Raw genomic sequence first — 22,062 nt, 5'->3', positions numbered from 1 at the left:
CTTCCAGTGGCTTCATTTGTCTTCACCATGGAAATGTAGCATTTGTGAAATGATTCCATTACAACTCCTACACCACATTAGAGTACAACCAGGTTTGTGCTGTGTGGCTTATATGAAGACATAACCTGGAAAAGCACTCATCTCCATTCAGTCATTGAAGATAGTGGGTAGCAAAAAGGAATTCATGTTGGCATGTGTAATGTATTCCCATGTGGTTGGTGGATTGAAGTGGACACGCACCTCTACACTGTTGTATGTTCTTTAAATGACAGTTATGAAAATACAATATACAGAGCAACAATACAATGCCTTGTAGGAGGACTGTTCAGTATATACATAGCCGTTTCTCTGTGCATTCTGGTAAAGATGAACCTAAAATGTGTGCCTTTATTTCAAACCACATGCAGGACGTTCTGTAGGCTCTGGTCTATCCTTTGGGCCCAGACATTTGTCAAAAAAACTAAAAAAAAGACAGGATGTGGAATAGGAAATCAATATTCAAAATGCTACAAAACTTCCAAAACCTTTCAATGAGTACTTTATATACATCTTGAATATTTGTTCATTTACATTCTTAAATCTACATGTCATCATCTGCGTAACATTTTGTTTTTTGTCAGTAATGCAGAGCTAGTCTGGGAACATGGCTTGAGTCTACCTACAAAAGAACCATCACGAAATAATGATTAAACGGTAGGAAGATATTCAGAGATAAACAAATTATTAAAAAATGATATGTTTCTTTTCAAGTTAACGATTTGCCATTAGTCCTGTGTGGTATCATTACTATTTTTGTCCTCTTGAATTAATTTCCCCTTTGGCAGTCCCATGTGATTCACAAAAATGTTGCTTCCAGATTTCAACCTCTTCTAGGTTCAGCATTAGGTGCTGTCCAGGCCCAGCTCACTGTGAAAGGCATAAGGGTGAGTTATAAGTGCACTGAGCACACAGATTATGCCACCTCTTTTAAAGCACTGTCATTTAACCTCTCCATGTAGTTCCGAAGCTCCTTGGAGTCCCCCTGCTCTACATCTTGGCACACCCACTTAATGTCCTGGCTGTGGCTCATGCTCAGTGTGCTGACAGTGGGGCAGCCATTGTCTGGCGGGATGGTGGTGAACGTGGTGAACTTCACACGCTTCCTCTTTGTGGTAGGCGAGTCTCCTTTGCTGTCCTTGGCTGTGCAGCTCACCCTGTCTGCTGCCCGGTGCACCTGGCCCTGCACGTTCTTCTGGGAAGAGGCACCGTTGAGCAGCTGGCTGCCCTCTTCCAGCCCGGCACTGCAGTCCACCATGGAGGTGAGCTCGTCCTGCTGTGGGGACAGGCTCATGTGGCTCTCCAGCAGCTCTGCCTCGTTCCCCAGCCACACCCAGTCGTGGGCGTGGTTCATGCTCTCCTGGCCCTCGATGGACAGCTCCTTGTGGCGGTACTTGAGGGTGTAGGAGATGCAGTTGATGAGGAAGACCAGGATGGCCAGGCAGAAGACCCCCAGCAGGGCATACATGCCGATCTCCAGGTCAGTGAGTCCCCGGGCTGTCTGGATCAGATCATCCTCCATGTTGTGGCTGCGAGGGAGGTCCACCTGGGCAGGGAAGTCTGGCATGTTCTGGACCTGGTTCCCATCGTCTGACAGCTTGTCTCCATTGGGCCTCCTGATGATGGTACTCTTAGTGGTGGTGGTGACCTTCCTCATGACACCGTCCTCCATGTCAGAGATGGAGCTGCCATAGTAGTGGGCTTCTAATCCAGTCCTGTCCTGGGAGGGGGACTGCTGCCTGCGGTCGCTGGCCCTGTTCTCCAGCTCCTCGCCCTCTGGCCCGTAGTCACTGTTTCTGGAGGTGCCACTGTCGCTCTGGCCAAACTTCACCTTGACGTTGCAGTTCCCTGCAGCCAAAACGCTGCGTCGCTTGAACTTCTGGCAGAGCTCACAGACGGTCATCTCCACCCTGACCAGCAGGCCCTGGCCCTCAGCCTCAGTTACGATCACAGGCCACTTCCAGGAGGGGTCCTGCTGCACCGTCACCACCTCCTCATCCAGAGACGTGGCCGTCAGGACAAAGTAGTCTGAGTTGTACAGGTCCAGAGGAGCCATGGAGCCATCACTGAAGTGTAGCCACGCGCTAATCAGGGCCTCCTGGACAAACACACACACACACACAAACAAGAGCAAAGAAAATAACAAATAAAGAAAAACAATCTCATGTAACACTGACAGTGACCTCAAGCAGGGTCACATTACCACATTTCGTAGAGGAGCAACCTCACCATTAGTAGAGAATAATGAAGGGTTGAAAAATACCTATTTAAAAGCTATTTATTTATTAGATCTAAGAATGTAGAAATAAGACAAAGCCTATTTCAGAAATGTTCCTGTGCTGTTATTTCATTAGGCAAGCTTATCGTATACATCACTGTACATAGTAATTGGTAACTGCCAAAATTAAAGAAATAAAACTATTTCCATGAGGGAAACATTTATATCACAGGAACAAGAAAACAAACAAGACTTCAAACGTACAAGGTTCAAAGGATCAGAATGTAAAATTACAACAACAGTACTTTTATACTCTTTTTTGCATTTTTAGAAATGTAGGGGGCAACAGCACTGTGGGTCATAAAAGCCATGTACAAAAGTATGTGGACACCCCTTCAAATGAGTGGATTCAGATATTTTAGCCAAACCTGTAGCTTACAGGTGGACCGCTGAGTACTGAAGCCCGTAAAAATCATCTGTCCTCAGTTGCAACAATCACTACCGAGTTTGAAACTGCCTCTGGAAGCAACGTCAGCACAATAACTGTTTCTCGGGAGCTTCATGAAATGGGTTTACATGGCCGAGCAGCCGCACACAAGCCTAAGATCACCATGCGCAATGCCAAGCATCGGCTTGAGTGGTGCAAAGCTGCCTTCATTTGAATCTGGAGCAGTGGAAACGCGTTCTCTGGAGTGAAGAATCACGCTTCACCATTTGGCAGTCTGGGTTTGGCAGATGCCAGGAGAACGCTACCTGCCCCAATGCATAGTGCACACGGTAAAGTTTGGTGAAGAAGAAATAATGGTCTGGGGCTGCTTTTCATGGTTAGGGCTAGGCCACGTAGTTCCAGTGAAGGGAAATTTTAACGCTACAGCATACAATGACATTCTAGACAATTCTGTGCTTCCAACTTTCTGGCAACAGTTTGGGCAAGGCCCTTTCCTGTACAAAGCGAGGTCCATACAGAAATGGTTTGTCGAGATCCGTGTGGAAGAACTTGACTGGCCTGCATAGAGCCCTGACCTTAATTCCATCAAACACCTTTGGTATGAATTGGAACCCCAACTGCGAGCAAGGCCTTAAGCCTTCCCAGAAGAGTGGAGGCTGTTATAGCAGAAAAGGGGGGGCTAACTCCATATTAATGCCCATGATTTTGGAATGAGATATTCGTCGAGCAGGTGTCCACATACTTTTGGTCATGTAGTGGGAATCATAAAGTAGAGGATAGCTCACTAAAGTGCCACTGTTTTGTTAACTCAGCTGCTGTGCTCAGCAGTGGGGCTGCTGAGGGGAAGACGGCTCATGATAATGGCTGGAATGGAGCGAATGGAATAGCATCAAACACATGGAAACCATGTGTTTGATGCTTATTTGATACCATTCCACTGATTCCGCCCCAGCCATTACCACGAGCCATCCTCCACCAATTACCATCCACCTCCTCCTGTGGTGCTCAGACAGCTGAAGGGATTAAAAGATAAGGAAAATACAGTATCAGACAGTCACATTAAAGACAGCAAATGGGGATTTGCCACAGACAAGCATCTGAAGTCCCTTTCTTGCTGTGATGTTGCTTTTTAATATGGACACAGGACAAATCACCAGGAGCAGGGAAGGAGATCCATCAGTGGGCTGCAATTGCTCTCTAATTACAGATCCTCTAGGGGAATTCCTGCACGCTTATCCCCACACTGACATTATCCCTACAGAGATAGGACTGATAAAACTAGCCTGTCCTCCATTCTATCCTTCACTAGAAAGAGAAAGGGATCAAAGCGTTCATGAGAGAAGGAGAGCAAGGGAGAAACGAAGGCGAAAGACCATAGGACAGCTAGAGTTTGGCCTGTAAATTGTGTTTTCTTACAGAAACTTGCAGTGTTGCTTTTACACGCTCTGAGATTAAGCTTCCCTTTCTATTAGATGCCCAAGGAAACACATTCTGTCACACTCTGCTTTTCAAGAGTTGGTGTTAAGAGGGTTAGGAATGCAGTGGAACAAACAAACAAGCGCAGGCATTCACACATTCACACACCCAACACACACACACACACACACACACACACACACACACACACACACACACACACACACACACACACACACACACACACACACACACACACACACACACATGTTCACAGTACTTACTGAATGTTCACATTAAAGGACTGCAATTGTGTGAAAGGGGATCCAAACAGACAAGGCTTACATTAAATAAACTACTATAAACTGTTTCTTAAATCCTCATTTTAATCAACGGGGCTGCTAACTGATCATTTTCAAAGATCTGCAGTATGTTGAACAGACCTGTTTTGGGCTCTGCAGCACTTCCTGTGTGGTTGCCGTGGCGAGGATTGCCCTGTTGCTCCCTGGGCTGAGCTGCAGGTTCAGAGCCAGGCCGGTGACCAGCTGCACCCCCAGCTCTGTGATGGTTACTTTGTTATTCACTACTGTCACCGTCTTCTCTGCCAGGATGGAGTCAGACAGGGGGGACAGGACCTGGGCCAACACAAGGGAGATGGAGGAGAGAGAGAGAGAGAAGCCCTTGGGATTAATCCAGATTATGGACGGGACATGAAAAGCATTACTCTTTGAAATAAACAATTATTACATTATTCTAGGATGCTCTGTAAATCCTGCAGTGATTCTCAGCTCTGACCTTGATGCCTTCCAACATTATGCTGGCTTCCATTTAATTTGATGAGTACATAGATTGAGTTATTTGATGGTAAATGGAGTGACCTGAACAAGCCCTTCCACTATTCATTGTCAGGTGTTTATCCAGGAAACATTAATCAAATGATGATTTGGAGAGAAAACCACCAGCAATACACACTGGAGTAGGCAAGGACCGATCAAGGACACATTTCTGCTGTTAATGGACCTTTCCTAGTAATCCAATTAGTGCAAACCTAATTTCATTAATCTCATTTTGAAAATCAAAGTGATCTTTCCATGCGTGCCCAATCATTGAGACCACTCTATAGCTGTATTGCAGGATAGAACAGCGGCGTCTGGTAAGACAAGGGGCGGCAGACTTTGTATTTTTGTAAATAACAGCTGGTGCAGAATATCTAAAGACGTCTCGAGGTTTTACTCGCCTGAGGTAGAGTATCTCATGATAAACTGTAGACCACACTATCTACCTAGATAGTTTTCATCTGTATTTTTCGTAGCTGTCTGCATACCACCACCGACTGAGGCTGGCACTATGACCACACTCAATGAACTGTATTCCACCATATGCAAACAGGAAAACGCTCATCCAAAGGCGGCTCTCTTTGTGGTCGGGGACTTTAATGCAGGGAAACTTGAATCGGTCTTACCAAATTTATATCAGCATGTTAAATGTGCAACCAGAGGGAAAAAAAAACTCTGGACCACCTTTACACACACAGAGAGGCATACAAAGCTCTACCTCACCCTCCGTTTGGCAAATCTGACCATAATTCCATCCTCCTGATTCCTGCTTACAAGAAAGAATTTAAGCAGGAAGCATCAGTGACTTGATCAATAAAAAAAGTGGTAAGATGAAGCAGATGCTAAATTACATGACTGTTTTGCTAGCACAGACTGGGATATGTTCCGGGAATCCTCCGATGGGATTGAGGACTACACCACATCAATCTTTGGCTTCATTAATAAGTGCATAGATGACGTCGTCCCCACAGTGACCATACGTACATACCCCAACCAGAAGCCATGGATTACATGCAACATCCGCACTGAGCTAAAGGCTAGAGCTGCCGCTTTCAAGGAGCTGGACTCTAACCCAGAAGCTTATAAGAAATCCTGCTATACCCTCAGACGAACAATCAAACAGGCAGAGCGTCAATACAGGACTAAGATTGAATAGTACTACTCCAGCTCTGACGCTGGTCGGATGTGACAGGGCTTGCAAACAATTACAGACTACAAAGGAAAGCACACCTGAGAGCTGCCCAGTGACACGAGCCTACCAGACGAGCTAAACTACTTCTATGCTCGCTTCAAGGCTAATAGCACTGAAACATGCATGAGAGCACCAGCTGTTCTGGAAGACTGTGTGATCACGCTCTCCGTAGCCGATGTGAGTAAGACCGTTAAACAGGTCAACATTCACAAGGCTGCAGGGCCAGACGGATTACCAGGACGTGTACTGGGAGCTTGCGCTGACCAACTGGCAAGTGTCTTCACTGACATTTTCAACCTCTCCCTGTCCGAGTCTGTAATACCAACATGTTTGAAGCAGTCCCTGTGCCCAAGAACACTAAGGTAACCTGCCTAAATGACTACTGACCCGTAGCACTCACGTCTGTAGCCATGAAGTGCTTTGAAATGCTGATCTTGGCTCACATCAACACCATTATCCTAGAAACCCTAGACCCCCTCCAGTTTGCATACTGCCCTAACAGATCCACAGATGATGCAATCTCTATTGCACTCCACACTGCCCTTTCCCACCTGGACAAAAAGAACACCTATCTGAGAATGCTATTCATTGACTACAGCTCAGCGTTCAACACCATAGTGCCCTCAAAGTTCATCAAAAAGTCTGGGACAACACCTCCCTCTGCAACTGGATCCTGGACTTCCTGACGGACCGCCGCCAAGTGGTAAAGGTCGGTAACGTAACAACACATTTGCCACGCTGATCCTCAACACAGGGGCCCCTCAGGGGTAGGTGCTCAGTCCCATCCTGTACTCCCTATTCACTCATGACTGCATAGCCAGACAAGACTCCAATAGCATCATTAAGATTGCCAATGACACAAACGTGGTAGGCCTGATCACCGACAATGACGAGACAGCCTATAGGGAGAAGGTCAGAGACCTGTCCATGTGGTGCCAGGACAACAACCTCTCCTTCAACGTGATCAAGACAAAGGAGATGATTGTGGACTACAGGAAAAAGAGGACCGAGCATGCCCCCATTCTCATCGACTGGGCTTTAGTGGAGCAGGTTGAGAGTTTCAAGTTCCCTGGTGTCCACATCACCAACAAAATAGCATGGTCCAAGTCGACCATGACAGTTGTGACGAGGGCACGACAAAACCTATTCCCCCTCAGGAGACTGAAAAAATGTGGCATGGGTCCTCAGATCCTCAAAAGGTTCTACAGGTGCACCATCGAGAGCATCCTGACTGGTTGTGTCACTGCCTGGTATGGCAACTGCTCGGCCTCCGACGGCAAGGCACTACAGAGGCTAGTGTGTACGGCCCAGTACATCACTGGGGCAAAGTTTCCTGCCATCCTGGACAGTGACACACACACACACACACATATATATATATATATATATATATATATATATATATATATATACAGTGGGGCAAAAAAAGTATTTAGTTAGCTACCAATTGTGCATGTTCTCCCACTTAAAAAGCCTGTAGAAGCCTGTAATTTCCATCATAGGTACACTTCAACTATGACAGACAAAATGAGGGGAAAAAAAACAGAAGATCACATTGTAGGATTTTATATGAATTTATTTGCAAATTATGGTGGAAAATAAACATTTGGTCACCTACAAACAAGCAAGATTTCTGGCTCTCACAGACCTTTAACTTCTTCTTTAAGAGGCTCCTATGTTCTCCACTTGTTACCTGTATTAATGGCACCTGTTTGAACTTGTTATCAGTATAAAAGACACCTGTCAAACAGTCACACTCCAGACTCCACTATGGCCAAGACCAAAGAACTGTTAAAGGACACCGGAAACTAAATTGTAGACCTGCACCAGGCTGGTAAGACTGAATCTGCAATAGGTAAGCAGCTTGGTTTGAAGAAATCAACTGTGGGAGTAATTATAGGAAATGGAAGACATACAAGACCACTGATAATCTCCCTCGATCTGGGGCTCCACGCAAGATCTCACCCCGTGGGGTCAAAATGATCGCTAGAACGGTGAGCAAAAATCATAGAACCACACGGGGGGACCGAGTGAATGACCTGCAGAGAGCTGGGACCAAAGTAACAAAGCCTACCATCAGTAACACACTACGCCGCCAGGGACTCAAATCCTGCAGTGCCAGATGTGTCCCCCTGCTTAAGCCAGTACATGTCCAGGCCCGTCTGAAGTTTGCTAGAGAGCATTTGGATGATCCAAAAGAAGATTGGAAGAATGTCATATGGTCAGATGAAACCAAAATAGAACTTTTTGGTAAAAACTCAACTCGTCGTGTTTGGAGGACAAAGAATGCTGAGTTGCATCCAAAGAACACCATACCTACTGTGAAGCATGGGGGTGGAAACATTATGCTTTGGGGCTGTTTTCTGCAAAGGGACCAGGACGACTGATCCGTGTAAAGGAAAGAATGAACGGGGCCATGTATTGTGAGATTTTGAGTGAAAACCTCCTTCCATCAGCAAGGGCATTGAAGATGAAACGTGGCTGGGTCTTTCAGCATGACAATGATCCCAAACACACCGCCCGGGCAACGAAGGAGTGGCTTCGTAAGAAGCATTTCAAGGTCCTGGAGTGGCCTAGCCAGTCTCCAGATCTCAACCCCATAGAAAATCTTTGGAGGGAGTTGAAAGTCCTTGTTGCCCAGCAACAGCCCCAAAACATCACTTCTCTAGAGGAGATCTGCATGGAGGAATGGGCCAAAATACCAGCAACAGTGTGTGAAAACCTTACAGGTTTTACAGAAAACGTTTGACCTCTGTCATTGCCAACAAAGGGTATATAGCAAAGTATTGAGATAAACTTTTGTTATTGACCAAATACTTATTTTCCACCATAATTTGCAAATAAATAAATTAAAAATGTGATTTTCTGGATTTCTTTTTCTCATTTTGTCTGTCATAGTTGAAGTGTACCTATGATGAAAATTACAGGCTTCTCTCATCTTTTTAAGTGGGAGAACTTGCACAATTGGTGGCTGACTAAATACTTTTTTGCCCCACTGTATATATCCACACTACCGTTCAAAAGTTTGGGGTCACTAAGAAATGTCCTTGTTTTTGTCCATTAAAATGGACAAAAGCAAGGATTTTTTTGTCCATTAAAATAACATCAAATTGTTCATAAATACAGTGTAGACATTGTTAATGTATTAAATGACTGAAGAGGTGACTCTGGGATGCTGGCCTTCTAGGCAGAGTTGCAAAGAAAACGCCATATATCAGTCTGGCCAATAAAAACAACAGATTAAGATGGGCAAATGAACACAGACACTGGACAGAGGAATTCTGGCTAGAAGGCCAGCATCCCAGAGTCGCCTCTTCACTGTTGACTTTGTGACTGTTTTTTTGCGGGTACCATTTAATGAAGCTGCCAGTTGAGGACTTGTGAGGCGCCTGTTTCTCAAACTAAACACTCTAATGTACCTATCCTCTTGCTCAGTTGTGCACTGGGGCCTCCCACCCCCCCTTTCTATTCTGGTTAGAGTCTGTTTGAGCTGTTCTGTGACAGGAGTAGTACACAGCGTTGTACGAGATCTTCAGTTTCTTGGCAATTTCTCGCTTGGAATAACCTTCATGTCTCAGAACAAGAATAGACTGACGAGTTTCAGGAGAAAGTTATTTGTTTCTGGCCATTTTGAGCCTGTAATCGAACCCACAAATGCTGATGCTCTTGTCTAAAGAAGGCCAGTTTTATTACTTCTTTAATCAGCACCACAGTTTTCAACTGTGCTAACATAATTGCAAAAGGGTTTTCTATCGATCAATTAGTCTTTTAAAATTATCAACTTGGATTAGCTAACACAACGTGCAATTGGGACACAGGAGTCATGCTTTCTGATAATGGGCGTCTACGCCTATGTAGATATTCCATTAAAAATCAGCCGTTTCCATCTACAATAGTCATTTACAACATTAACAATGTCTACACTCAATTCAATGCTATTTTAACGGACAAAAAAATGTCCTTTTCTTTCAAAAACAAGGACATTTCTAAGTGACCCCAAACTTTTGAACGGTAGTGTATATTATTATTTTTTAGAACCTCATTGTTGTTTAGCGGCTTGTATTTAAGCATTTCGCTGTTGTATTCAGCGCGTGTGACTAATAATTTGATTTTAGCGTTTGTGAGGGAAGAGGTGTGACAGACCGGTAGTTTGGCCTGTCTCATCTCGTGCTTTTGGGCTGGGGAGTATTTTCCTCTGTGCCCAGCCTAACGGGTGGCAGGAGCCAGAGGACGGGTAGTGATGAGTGTGGAGGTGAGGGTATATCTGCCTGCAAGACAGATGGATGAGTCCACACTGTCAAGATGCTGATCGGTTTCACACAGATATCATTAACTGACTGCTATTTATCCAGTTAGCCTGTTTAGACTGACAAATGAAAGGACCCTGCTAGAGATGGCATGCTTACAATCTGCACCAGGGTGAGGCCCCATTTACTGTAACCACAGCCCAGACCTGGAGACATGGGACCATTGATAACCACCTGTCTGGCTGACTGAATGCACAAATATAGATTTTATCTCCTCCACTCGACATTTGCAAATCCCATTGTTATGACTGACTTAAGATGACTGTTTTAAGGTATTTTCAGCCCCAATATTAAAACAGACAGCAATGTTTTACTGTTCTATTTTCCAACTCCTTTCACCTCCCCTTACTCTCCTCTCTCTATTCACACTTGTTCTGTTTATTTTTTCTCATCCTTTGTACTGAAACACCTTATTATAACACACATACTGCACTGTACACGCATGCAGACACATACAGCGTACCTGGATGGTGGTCATCCCCATGTCCAGTCCCACGAGTATGCACCCGTCCTGTAGCTGAGCTATCTGGGGGTCCTCCACCTTCAGGAAGTCCCACACCAGCCCAGTGATGTCCATCTGCCAATCACTGCCCAGCATGAAGGTCAGCTGACCACGGGGGTCGGCAGCTTCGGCCACAAAGTGTGTCAACACTCGAACCATGGCATTCTGGTACTGTAACGTGCAGCTCCTTCCTCTCCGGTCTTCATCATCCTCATCATCACTGTCCAGTGCAGACCTGCCATTACAAACAAAGCCAGTCATTTAACATGAGAAACTAACCCCAACACTGGACAAGTCTACCAGGAACATCTCTAACACCCACCCACTGATAGCAAATTCTGTTCAGGACGCTATAGGCAACCAATCATCTTCTCAAAGAAGGAAGTGTGTCTCAATGAGAATATTTATTGCAGTATGAAAACAAGGCTTACAAGGTTACACTGTTGCTTTTGTAAAGTTGCTTTTAAACAAATAACTATGTCATACATACACACCACACTTTTAGTAAGATAAATATCAGTGTTTGCTTTGTAGAAGTAATTCTGCCACAGCAGCACTGGTGTCAAGCAGTGGGACAGGACAGGCGTGCCTCTGATAAACACCAGTGCTTTGTCAACAGTGTGCTAATCACAGCACTGCAAAAAGTTCCATCTGAGCAAGCCTAAATATCTTATATTGAGTGATCATTTTTTTAAAAATCTTACCAAAATAAGCAAATCATTTTTCTTATTTTAATCTTAAATGGAAACTCCAACAATTTTCAACCTAATTTTCTTGATCTCCAGCACAATACCAGTGTCGACATTTGTGAAAACAGCATATTTCTATGTGTAAAACAAATAAAAAGTTGCAAAGTTCTACCCGATCTTCAAAAGTTAAAACAGTGATTTTCAAACACCGAGATTCGCGGTGATGTAGGGAACAAAACAATAAAAAGAATAAAACATTATTCTCACTCTGGCTAGAAACTAGTTGCAGGTTTTTCAAAATCACAGTTTTTCTTACTTTTAATCCTACCCTGTGAGCATTTTGTAGGACCTTATCTTTCTAACCCCAGATCATAGGAATGTGCCGTTTCCATATACAGTGCTGTGAAAAAGTATTTTTCCCCTTTCAAATTTTCTCTACTTTTGCATATTTTTTTATATTAAACATTATCAGCGCTTCAACCAAAACGTAATATTAGATAAAGGGAACCTGAGTGAACAAATAACAGAACAATACTTATTTCATTTATTTCATAATCAAAGTTATACAATACCTAATGCCCCTGTGTGAAAAAGTAATTGCCCCCTTACACTCAATAACTGGTTATGCACCTTTAGCTGCAATAACTCCAAACAAATGCTTCCAGTAGTCGTTGATCAGTCTCTCACATCGCTGTGCAGGAATATTGGCCCACTCTTCCATGCAGAACTGCTTTAACTCAGCAACATTTGTGGGTTTTCAAGCATGAACTGTCACATGGCCATTCCAAAACTCAAAATGTGTTGCTTTTTAGCCATATTCACGTAGCCTTGATTGTACAGAGCTGAATTCATGGTTCCTTCTATTTAGACAAGTTGTCCAGTTCCTGAGAAAGCAAAGCATCCCCAAACCATCACACAACCACCACCACAGGTTCTTACTGTGGAATGCAGTGTTTGGTTTTCGCCAGGCATGATGGGACCCATGTCATCCAAAAAGAATGTCAGGCCATCCATCTGTGACCTGAAGATGAAGCTCAGCTGGGTCATGCAGCAAGACAATGATCCAAAAAACACAATCAGGTCTACATGTAAATGGTTAAAAAGCCATTTTTTAAATATATTTTTACCTTAAATTGTCTTTAAAAAAATGTAAGTGAATTATCACTTACGTAAGTTTTTTGTTTAGATTACATAAGATATTAAGGCTTTCTTTGATTTCATTTTTTGCAGTGAGGACCTCGCCTATCCTGCTGCCTCATCACCTCACGTCTGGCAATAAACACACACACCTACAAGGTTTGATATCATAATGGGAGAGAAAAGAGTGAAAGTTAATCTTTTGAAATGTAATTCTTGTGATTATCCTCTCTGTATTTTTTCCTGTCCGACACCGTTAATAAGTATCCCTCGATGTAGAATGCGCAGAATGGGGTCTGGCAATGAAGAGTGAAGACGTGAGCTAAGCTGGTTAGAGATCAGCCTTAAGGCTCAGCATTTCCACTGACAAGATAAGAAGGATTTCAGAACGAGGGTTATTTTGACAAGTACTCACAGCAATTAATTAGTCTTCAGTGAAACATAATACAACAACTAAAGTGAATAAAGAATTGCAAATGCCTGTCTGCGTTTATTACACTGCGGTGGGACATTTCCAACTTAACTTAACTGTAATATGGAATATGCCTTGAGGTGCCGATTCAGCAGATACCAGATTACATTTGGACCTGGCAAAATGTGGAAGCTATACCATCCACTAGGGGCAACATGAGTGCCTATTACCATCTTGTAGGTTTGCCATCGAGTAGGTTTTGCTAGGGTGTTGTGGATGGAGAGAGTGGATGGGTGTTTAAGCCGCTGACTGGTTCCGAGGGTCACGTGCTAGGCACTCATTTGAGTTTTTTGGTTTAAAGCCTTTCCCAAAACCTTAACCCTTAACCACTCAGAATTAATGCCTAAACTTAAGTTTAACCCCATCACTAACCTTAACCCTAAACTTAACCATTCGAAATTCATGCCTAAATGTACGTTTTTGTTTAACTTTTGCTGAGTTTGGCTGACAGCTAAGATATGCCACTAAGGCGTAATTAGAACATCAAGCCATGGCATAATTCTATGACAACTAATATACAGCACCACATGGCGTAATTCTGTTGCTGCAGTTACGCCACGGGTTGGCGTTTTATTTGGAGATTGGGTTGGGGTTTAGCTGATCTAGTTTACAAATACTGTAGTGAGGGTCTTCCCTTGACATGTCCTTTACAGCAGGGCTCCCAGCTCCTATAGGCCAGGGTATGGATAGTGGACAGGCACAGTCCAGGGGGATTATTCCAAGTATGGGTAGAGGGAGACGATGTGATTGGGGCAGAGTGAGAGAATGTGATTGGGAAAGAGTGAGAGCATGTGATTGGAAACCGAGTGAGAGCATGTGATTGGGGCAGAGTGAGAGAATGTGAAATAGCATAGTGAGTGCATGTGATTGGGGCAGAGAGAGCAAATGTGTTTGGGACAGAATGAACAGAGGTCCTGTGTGCATTATGTGTGCATTATCAGTTGATGGCTCCCAATCCCTATTGCTAGTATTTTACTCCTGACATAAATCTAATCTGCAGGAAGGCACGGTGCAGAGATCTCCAATCTATTCTAAGATTAAAGGCCCAGTGCAGTCAAAAACGTGATTTCCTGTGTTTTATATACATTTCCACACTATGTGGTTGTAATGATACTGTGAAATTGTGAAATTTATGATAATGCCCTTTTAGTGTAAGAGTTGGTTGAGAAGACTGCCATACATTTCACCCTATTTTTGTGGGATGGAGTTTTGGCATTCCACGGGGACATCACCATGCAGTAAATTAATCTAATAGACCCATAAAAAGAGTCCAACCTTCTCTGCCAATAACAGCAAATATTCAGTTTTCCCCTCCCCACTCAGACCACTCCCAGACAGTCCAAGCAAAAATCTTGCTTGATAAATTGCCCATTGCTGAAAAGCTATTTTGTTTATTTTTGACCATTTTAATTGAAAACAATCACTATAACCAGGTCTCTATTCAACCTTTTTATGCCAGTAAAGTACATGTCGGATAAAAAAATGTCACGGCAGGCCTGATGGAAACAGCACATTTTTTAAACTTTTGAAACATCGAACAAATAAAATACACGAGACAAGGTGGGATATTTCTGTGTTGGTAAAATTCATTATGGGAGAAATGGCGGTATATTGGCAAATGTATGAAAAAAACAGAAATATCACATTTATATAAGTATTCAGACCCTTTACTCAGTACTTTATTGAAGCACCTTTGGCAGCGATTACAGCCTCGAGTCTTCTTGGGTATGATGCAACAAGCTTGGCACATCTGTATTTGGGGAGTTTCTCACAATCTTCTCTGCAGATCCTCTCAAGCTCTGTCAGGTTGGATGGGGAGCTTCGCTGCACAACTATTTTCAGGTCTCTCCAGAGATTTTCAATCGGGTTCAAGTCCGGGCTCTGGCTTGGACCCTCAAGAACATTTGGAGACTTGTCCCGAAGCCATTCCTACATTGTCTTGGCTGTGTGCTTAGGGTTGCTGTCCTATTTGAAGGTGAACCTTTGTCCCAGTCCGAGGTCATGAGCACTCTGTAGCAGGTTTTCATCAAGGATCTCTCTGTACCAGTGTTTCCTCTGTGTTCATTTAAGTGTGGCGCTACACCACGACAGAATCATTCCCACCACACCAAAAGAAACATAGTTTCAATAAAGTTCTGTAAAGCACATTTACCTTTCTTGGTAAATAGATAATCTCAAGAAAGTGACCAGTGTTCGATACAGACGCTCTGCGGCACGAAACACAATTCACTTGAATCACTTCAGAATGCACCTGCGCGAGAAACGGTACACCAGGAACCAGTGCCCGAGTGACCAGTGGGTAATGCATAAGCTCTGCAGTGCAAAACACAATTCACGTCAATCACCTCAGAATGCTCCTGTGTGAGAAACTGCAAGAAAGGTATGTTAGCTTGTTTGTTTGACTAACGTTAGCTAGCCAACTAGTCAAAGACACTTGGACCTTTTATTTATATTTTCAATGGAAAAACTCCCCCATAAAGAAAATTACAATTAAAAACAGGTTCAGCCCTTGGTTTGACCGTGATCTGGCAGAGTTACTTCACCTCAAGAATTTAATTTGGCGAAACGCTCGGCACACACACTTAGGCTGACTGGCTCTCGTTCAGGCAAATGAGAAATAAGTGCACTCAGGCTATCTGGAAAGACAAAGTTAGTTACTTTAAGGAGCATTTCTCTCTCTATGGGTCAAACCCCAAGAAGTTATGGAAAACGGTTAAAAACCTAGAGAATAAACCCTCCTCCTCACAGCTGCCCATGTCCCTTAAAGTTGATGATGTGGTTGTTACTGAAAAGAAGCACATGGCTGAGTTTTTTAAATCACCACTTCATTAAGTCGGGATTCCTATTTGACTCAGCCATGCCTTCTTGCCCGTCCATCATTTCCTCATCTCCCACCCCATTCTAATGCGACTAGCCCCGATGCTCCTCCCTCTTTTTCCCCTGCCCCGCTACAAAGTTTCTCCCTGCAGGCAGTCACTGAGGTGCTAAAGAAGCTCCTTAAACTTGACCCCAAAAAACATCTGGGTCAGATGGTTTGGACCCTTTCTTCTTTAAGGTTGCAGTCTCCTATCATCACCAAGCTCTGACCTCTTTAACCTTTCTCCTCTCTGGGAAGGTTCCCATTGCTTGGAGGGCCACCATGGTGCGTCCTTTATTTAAAAGGGGGATATCAAGCTGATCCTGACTGTTATAGGCCAATTTCTATTTTGCCCTGTTTATAGAAAGTGTCGGAAAAACTTGTCAATAATCAACTCACTGACTTTATTGATGTCTATAGTATTCTCCCTGGTATAAAATCTGTTTTTCTGCTCAGGTTATGGATGTGTCACTGTAACCTTAAAGGTCCTAAATGATGTCACAATTGTCCTTGATTCTAAGCAATGTTGTGCTGTTCTTTTTATTGACTTGGCCAAAGCTTTTGATACAGTAGACCATCCCATTCTTGTGGGCCGGCTTGGTGTCTCTGAGGGGTCTTTGGCCTGGTTGGCTAACTACCTCTCAATGAGTGCAGTGTATAAAGTCAGAACATCTGCTGTCTCAGCCACTTCCTGTCACCAAGGGAGTACCCCAAAGCTCGATCCTAGGACCCTCCCGGATGTTGTGTTAAACGCTCTACAACAAAGCTTTCTTAGTGTGCAACAAGCTTTCTCCGTCCTTAACCTTGTTCTGAACATCACGAAAACAGAGGTGATGTGGTTTGGTAAGAAGAATGCCCCTCTCCCCACCGGTGTGATTACTACCTCTGAGGATTTTGAGCTCGAGGTAGTCACTCATCACTGTATACCCATCGCAAGACCCACTGGTTGATGCTTATTTATAAAACCCTTTTAGGCCTCACTCCCCCCTATCTGAGATAGCTACTGCAGCCCTCATCCTCCACATACAAATCAAATCAAATGTATTTATATAGCCCTCCGTACATCAGCTGATATCTCAAAGTGCTGTACAGAAACCCAGCCTAAAACCCCAAACAGCAAGCAATGCAGGTGTTGAAGCACGTTGGCAAGGAAAAACGACCCTAGAAAGGCCAAAACCTAGGAAGAAACCTAGAGAGGAACCAGGCTATGAGGGGTGTTCTGCCACCCGTTCTGCCATTCACAAAGGTCCTCAAAGCACACACATACCTGGGTCGCTCGTCTTTTCAGTTCGCTGCAGCTAGTGACTGGAACGAGCTCCAAAAAAACACTCAAACTTGGACAGTTTTATCTCCATCTCTTCATTCCAAGACTCAATCATGGACACTCTTACTGACAGTTGTGGCTGCTTCGCGTGATGCATTGTTGTCTCTACCTTCTTGCCCTTTGTGATGTTGACTATGCCCAATAATATTTGTACCATGTTTTGTGCTGCTACCATTTGTTCTGCTGCCATGTTGTGTTGCTACCATGTTGTTGTCATGTTGTGTTGCTACCATACTGTGTTGTCATGTGTTTCTGCTATGCTATGTTGTTGTTTAAGGTCTCTCTTTATGCAGGGTTGTGGTGTCCTAAATATATATGTTTTATCCCAACCCCTGTCCCCACAGGAGGCCTTTTACCATTTGGTAAATAAAGGTTAAATTAATTAATTAATTAAATATACATAAGCTAGCTATAACCTAAAAACTCTACTACCATAATTTATATCTATAATATTGCTGCCACAATTGTAACGGCAATTAGCTATCCAATATCCTCGAGTATGTTGATGATAGGAACATGGTTAACTAACGTTACTAGTCTAGCAAGTTCGCTAGTTAGTTAGTTTGGAACTGTATCAAGTGCAAGCAAGATAGCGCCATTTATCTGTCTTGATTTTATTTTTTTCTCAGAATAGTTTATTGAAATATTGCCAGCCACAGCAGCGAACAAGAAAGAGAGAGCAGTGACAAGAGTGTCAGGTAATGTTAACTTAGCTAGCTAGTGTCAAATCAGCCTGAATGAAATGAAACTTTCTTTCGTTAGTTAACTCTTTAAAAGCTAAAGCTATCGGTTTTATAACAAGTGTGATCGATGCTTGGCTGCTGTTTGACAAGCAAAAATAATCTTGCTCTTTTGTCCATAATAATCTTATCATGTAGGCTATACCCTCACTGTATATGCAAGCTGATAGCTAGAGCACATGTGTCAATACGAGAGTGGGCACTTACGCTATATAACGCAAACATTTTTGTGACAAAACCATCAGTAGAATTAATTTGCACATTGGAATTTAACCGCAAAAGTTATTTTTACGTGCACTATGTCATCATGCACAGCCTATTATCCACAAGTTAATTTGATGGAAAAAGATCTCTGGTGGAAAAATTTGCATATTGTTTTTATACAAATTTTGGAATATTCGCATGAAAATCGGTCGCCAATTGGGTGGAAACCTAGCTAATAACGTACTTACTTGTTTCCCAGAATGATTTGATTTTGAGATAAAAAACGGCTGCATTGGACCTTTAATCTAATAGGTAAATCCAACTCGGGGAACAACCTACATCTGAAAGAAATTTCTCTCTCTCCTTTATTCACTCTCATTCCCAGATTGAGCTTCGGAAGAAATGTCTGTATCATGCTCATTTTCCACTGCCCCGTGGACTCTGTTAGGTAATTGTTTTGGCATATTGCTGCAAGTTGTTTTTCTATTACAAAGACCTAATGAAGGTAATTTGAGGAGAAATGGACAGAACTGCAGCTGCATTTTCTCTTCCAAGAAAATCTATAGTTTTTATGGTCTACATTTCTGAACAGCATTCAAGTGCGGGTGCACAATGTAATGTCAAAGGAGGCCAGTTAGTGTCATTGTTTTGGCAAGATCAGCACTTTTTTTTCCACACAAGCGCTTACAGTGGGAAGATAATGTATGTGGCAGCAAAACAGCCCCAAACCATGATGCTCCCTCCACCACACTTTACAGTTGGGATGAGGTTTTGATGTTGGTGTGCTGTGCCTTTTTTTCTCCACACATAGTGTTGTGTGTTCCTTCCAAACAACACAACTTTAGTTTCATCTGTCCTCAGAATATCTTGCCAGTAGCTCTGTGGAACATCCAGGTGCTCTTTTGCGACTTCAGATGCAGGTGCAGCATTGTTTTTTTTGGACAGCAGTGGTTTCTTCCATTGTGTCCTCCAATGAACACCATTCTTGTTTAGTGTTTTACGTATTGTAGACCCGTCAACAGAGATGTTAGCATCTTCCGGAGATTTAGCTGACACTCTAGGATTCTTCTTAACCTCATTGAGCATTCTGCACTGTGCTCTTGCAGTCATCTTTAGTGGACAGCCACTCCTAGGGAGAGTAGCAAAAGTGCTGAAATTTCTGCACTTATAGACAATTTGTCTTACCGTGGACTGACTTTTAGAGATAATTTTGTAACCCTTACCAGCTTTATCCAAGGCAACCATTCTTAATCTTTGGTCTTCTGAGATCTCTTTTGTTCAAGGCATAGTACACATCAGGCAATGCTTCTTGTGAAAAGCAAACTCTGTTTCGTCTTATTGATTCAACTCCAGGTTAGTTGACTCCTGACTCCAATTAGCGTTTGGAGAAGTCATTAGCCTAGGGGTTCACATACCTTTTCCAACCTACACTGTGAATATTTTAATCATGTATTTAATATAGACAAGAAAAATACAATAATTTGTGTGTTATTAGTTTAAGTTTGTCTATTGTTGTGACTTAGATGAAGATCAGATCAAATGTATGCAGAAATCCATGTAATTCCAAAGGGTTCACATACTTTTTCTTGCCACTGTATATTATTAGAAACATGCAGATGTTCTAAAAATAGAACATAAGAAGCACTTCCCAAATGCAACCTGTAACAAAGGAAACATAGCCATGATAAGAAAAGCATCAAGACATGTTGCACATCACTCACAGAGAGCACACTTGTGTCCCTGAGCGAGGGGAATCAATTAATGAGCCTGCTTGTAAACGGTTATCTTGGAGGGGGCTGGGTGGGGGTGGGGAGGGAGCAAACCTTGCAAATGAAACACTGAACCTACCGTTCTGGCAAGCACCCCACTCCCAAGGCCTGGACACTGTCTCCAGGGCCGGCTCCAGGCATAAGCGACATATGCGGTTACTTAGGGCCCCCGGGTCTCAACTTACTATTGAGAGTTAGAATAGTAAAATACACCAGCTGCAATTTCAATATTTGGTTGTACATCAGCAGTTTTTCTCTTGTTATGTCAGTCACTCAATTAGTTGACAATTAGCCATGTACATTTTTTGATTGGTAGTTAGTTTAGCCAGCTATTTAAACTTCTAGTAATCATGGCCGAATACTGACCAGGCACGCATGATGCATGCATAGGGGTCTTGACTTCCAGGGGGCTGCCATTGATTTTGTTAGTCAGTCTCACTCAGATATCATATTAACATGGCATAATTTGTAGAATTGTAGGAATTTAGCTTTAAAGGCCCCCAACAGAGGGCAATTCCACTCCTATTTCGATGTAATGCCTGTCCTATAGCGTTAAGTCTTGTTTAGGTTCCACCTTCCAAGAATGATGCAGGCTTCTAATACATATTCAGGAATTGGGAGTGGGAACGTTGTGGTGATTTCCACATGTAGCAGAGAAATAACAACAAGTAGGGCTGTCAGTGCAGCTAGCTAGCATTATCGAGCTAGCAATCTGTTACACCGTATTCCAAAGATTAGCCAGCTGGCTAAGCTATGGCCGGTTCTGGAGATGGATTTGTCACAGGTATTTAGGGAAAACTTTGCCACAGATGGATAGGAAAAAACTTTGACTTTGCCATCTATTGTTATCTCCAAAGTTTTGGCATGTTCCATTCGGCCGCGAATCCGCCATTGATATAGAAAGAATAAGATGAAGCTCTGGTAATATGGATAGCCTAACTATTGAAAAGTTTGTACTAGAGATGCGCCATGTTCATTACATTACATTTTAATGAACACTGTGAAAACTTTGGTAGGCTACTGGCAGGCTATTCGGCTAAATTAAATGTAAAACTAAAACTTTCCTCTCCACCGTCAAGAAAAGAGGCCACTAAAATGTTTTGCCACTACGTGGCAGGACCCCAACCAGAAGCTAGAGCCGGCCCTGACTGTCATTCCCCTTCCCTCTCTCTTTCTCTCTCTTTGTCTCTCCTCTCTCTTTCTTTCTCTCTCTCCCCCGTGTCTGTGTGGAACACTTGGCAGCCTATCAGACGGAGGCAGGTCCCTTCTCTTGGTATTGTGGCTCTGAGTGGCCCCCTGCTCTGTGGACGGGTGCTGGTGCCCGCTCTTGTCACCAGTCACACTGCTACTTTGCAAGGTCACGCCTGTTATTCCCTGATAAACAAAGACGGTCTGTCTCCCAGAGGTCTGTCGGCAGCCAAGCCAGAATGGACACACTCTCATCAACAACAACAGAAATGGGCTGTCCCAACACATATTTGGAAAACAACATCGCACATAACACAACAAGCCCCCACAAATCCAAACTACAGTGAGCTCCAAAAGTATTGGGACAGTGACACATGTTGTTTTGGCTCTGTACTCAAGCACTTTGGATTTGCAATGATACAATGGCTACGAGGTTCAAGTGCAGACTGTCAGCTTTAATGTGAGGGTATTTTTATCTATATCGGGTGAAACATTTAGAAGTTACAGCACTATTTGTGCATAGTCCCCCCATGTTAGGTGATCAAAGATATTGGGACAAATTCACTTATAAACTCAGCAAAAAAAGAAGCGTCCTCTCACTGTCAACTGCGTTTATTTTCATTAAACTTAACGTGTAAATATTTGTATGAACATAACAAGATTCAACAACTGAGACATAACCTGAACAAGTTCCACAGACATGTGACTAACAGAAATGGAATAATGT

General features: G+C 43.2%; 1 protein-coding gene across 1 annotated transcript in view; it reads right to left on the bottom strand.

Annotated features, from left to right (window-relative positions):
- Positions 1–265: 265 nt before the first annotated feature.
- si:dkeyp-14d3.1 (transmembrane protein 132C) overlaps positions 266–22,062 on the bottom strand; it is a 122,540-nt gene continuing 100,743 nt past the window's right edge. Inside the window, exons 5-7 of the mRNA XM_064937422.1 lie at positions 10,917–11,190; positions 4,562–4,753; positions 266–2,134 (exon numbers count right to left, since the gene is read on the bottom strand). Coding sequence (XP_064793494.1) covers positions 953–2,134; positions 4,562–4,753; positions 10,917–11,190 — 1,648 coding nt within the window. The 3' untranslated portion in view covers positions 266–952. The remainder of the gene's footprint in view (positions 2,135–4,561; positions 4,754–10,916; positions 11,191–22,062) is intronic.

This window comes from Oncorhynchus masou, chromosome 25 (assembly GCF_036934945.1).
Source record: "Oncorhynchus masou masou isolate Uvic2021 chromosome 25, UVic_Omas_1.1, whole genome shotgun sequence".
Classification (NCBI taxonomy): domain Eukaryota; kingdom Metazoa; phylum Chordata; class Actinopteri; order Salmoniformes; family Salmonidae; genus Oncorhynchus; species Oncorhynchus masou.
This window is presented reverse-complemented; position numbering and strand designations above follow the sequence as displayed.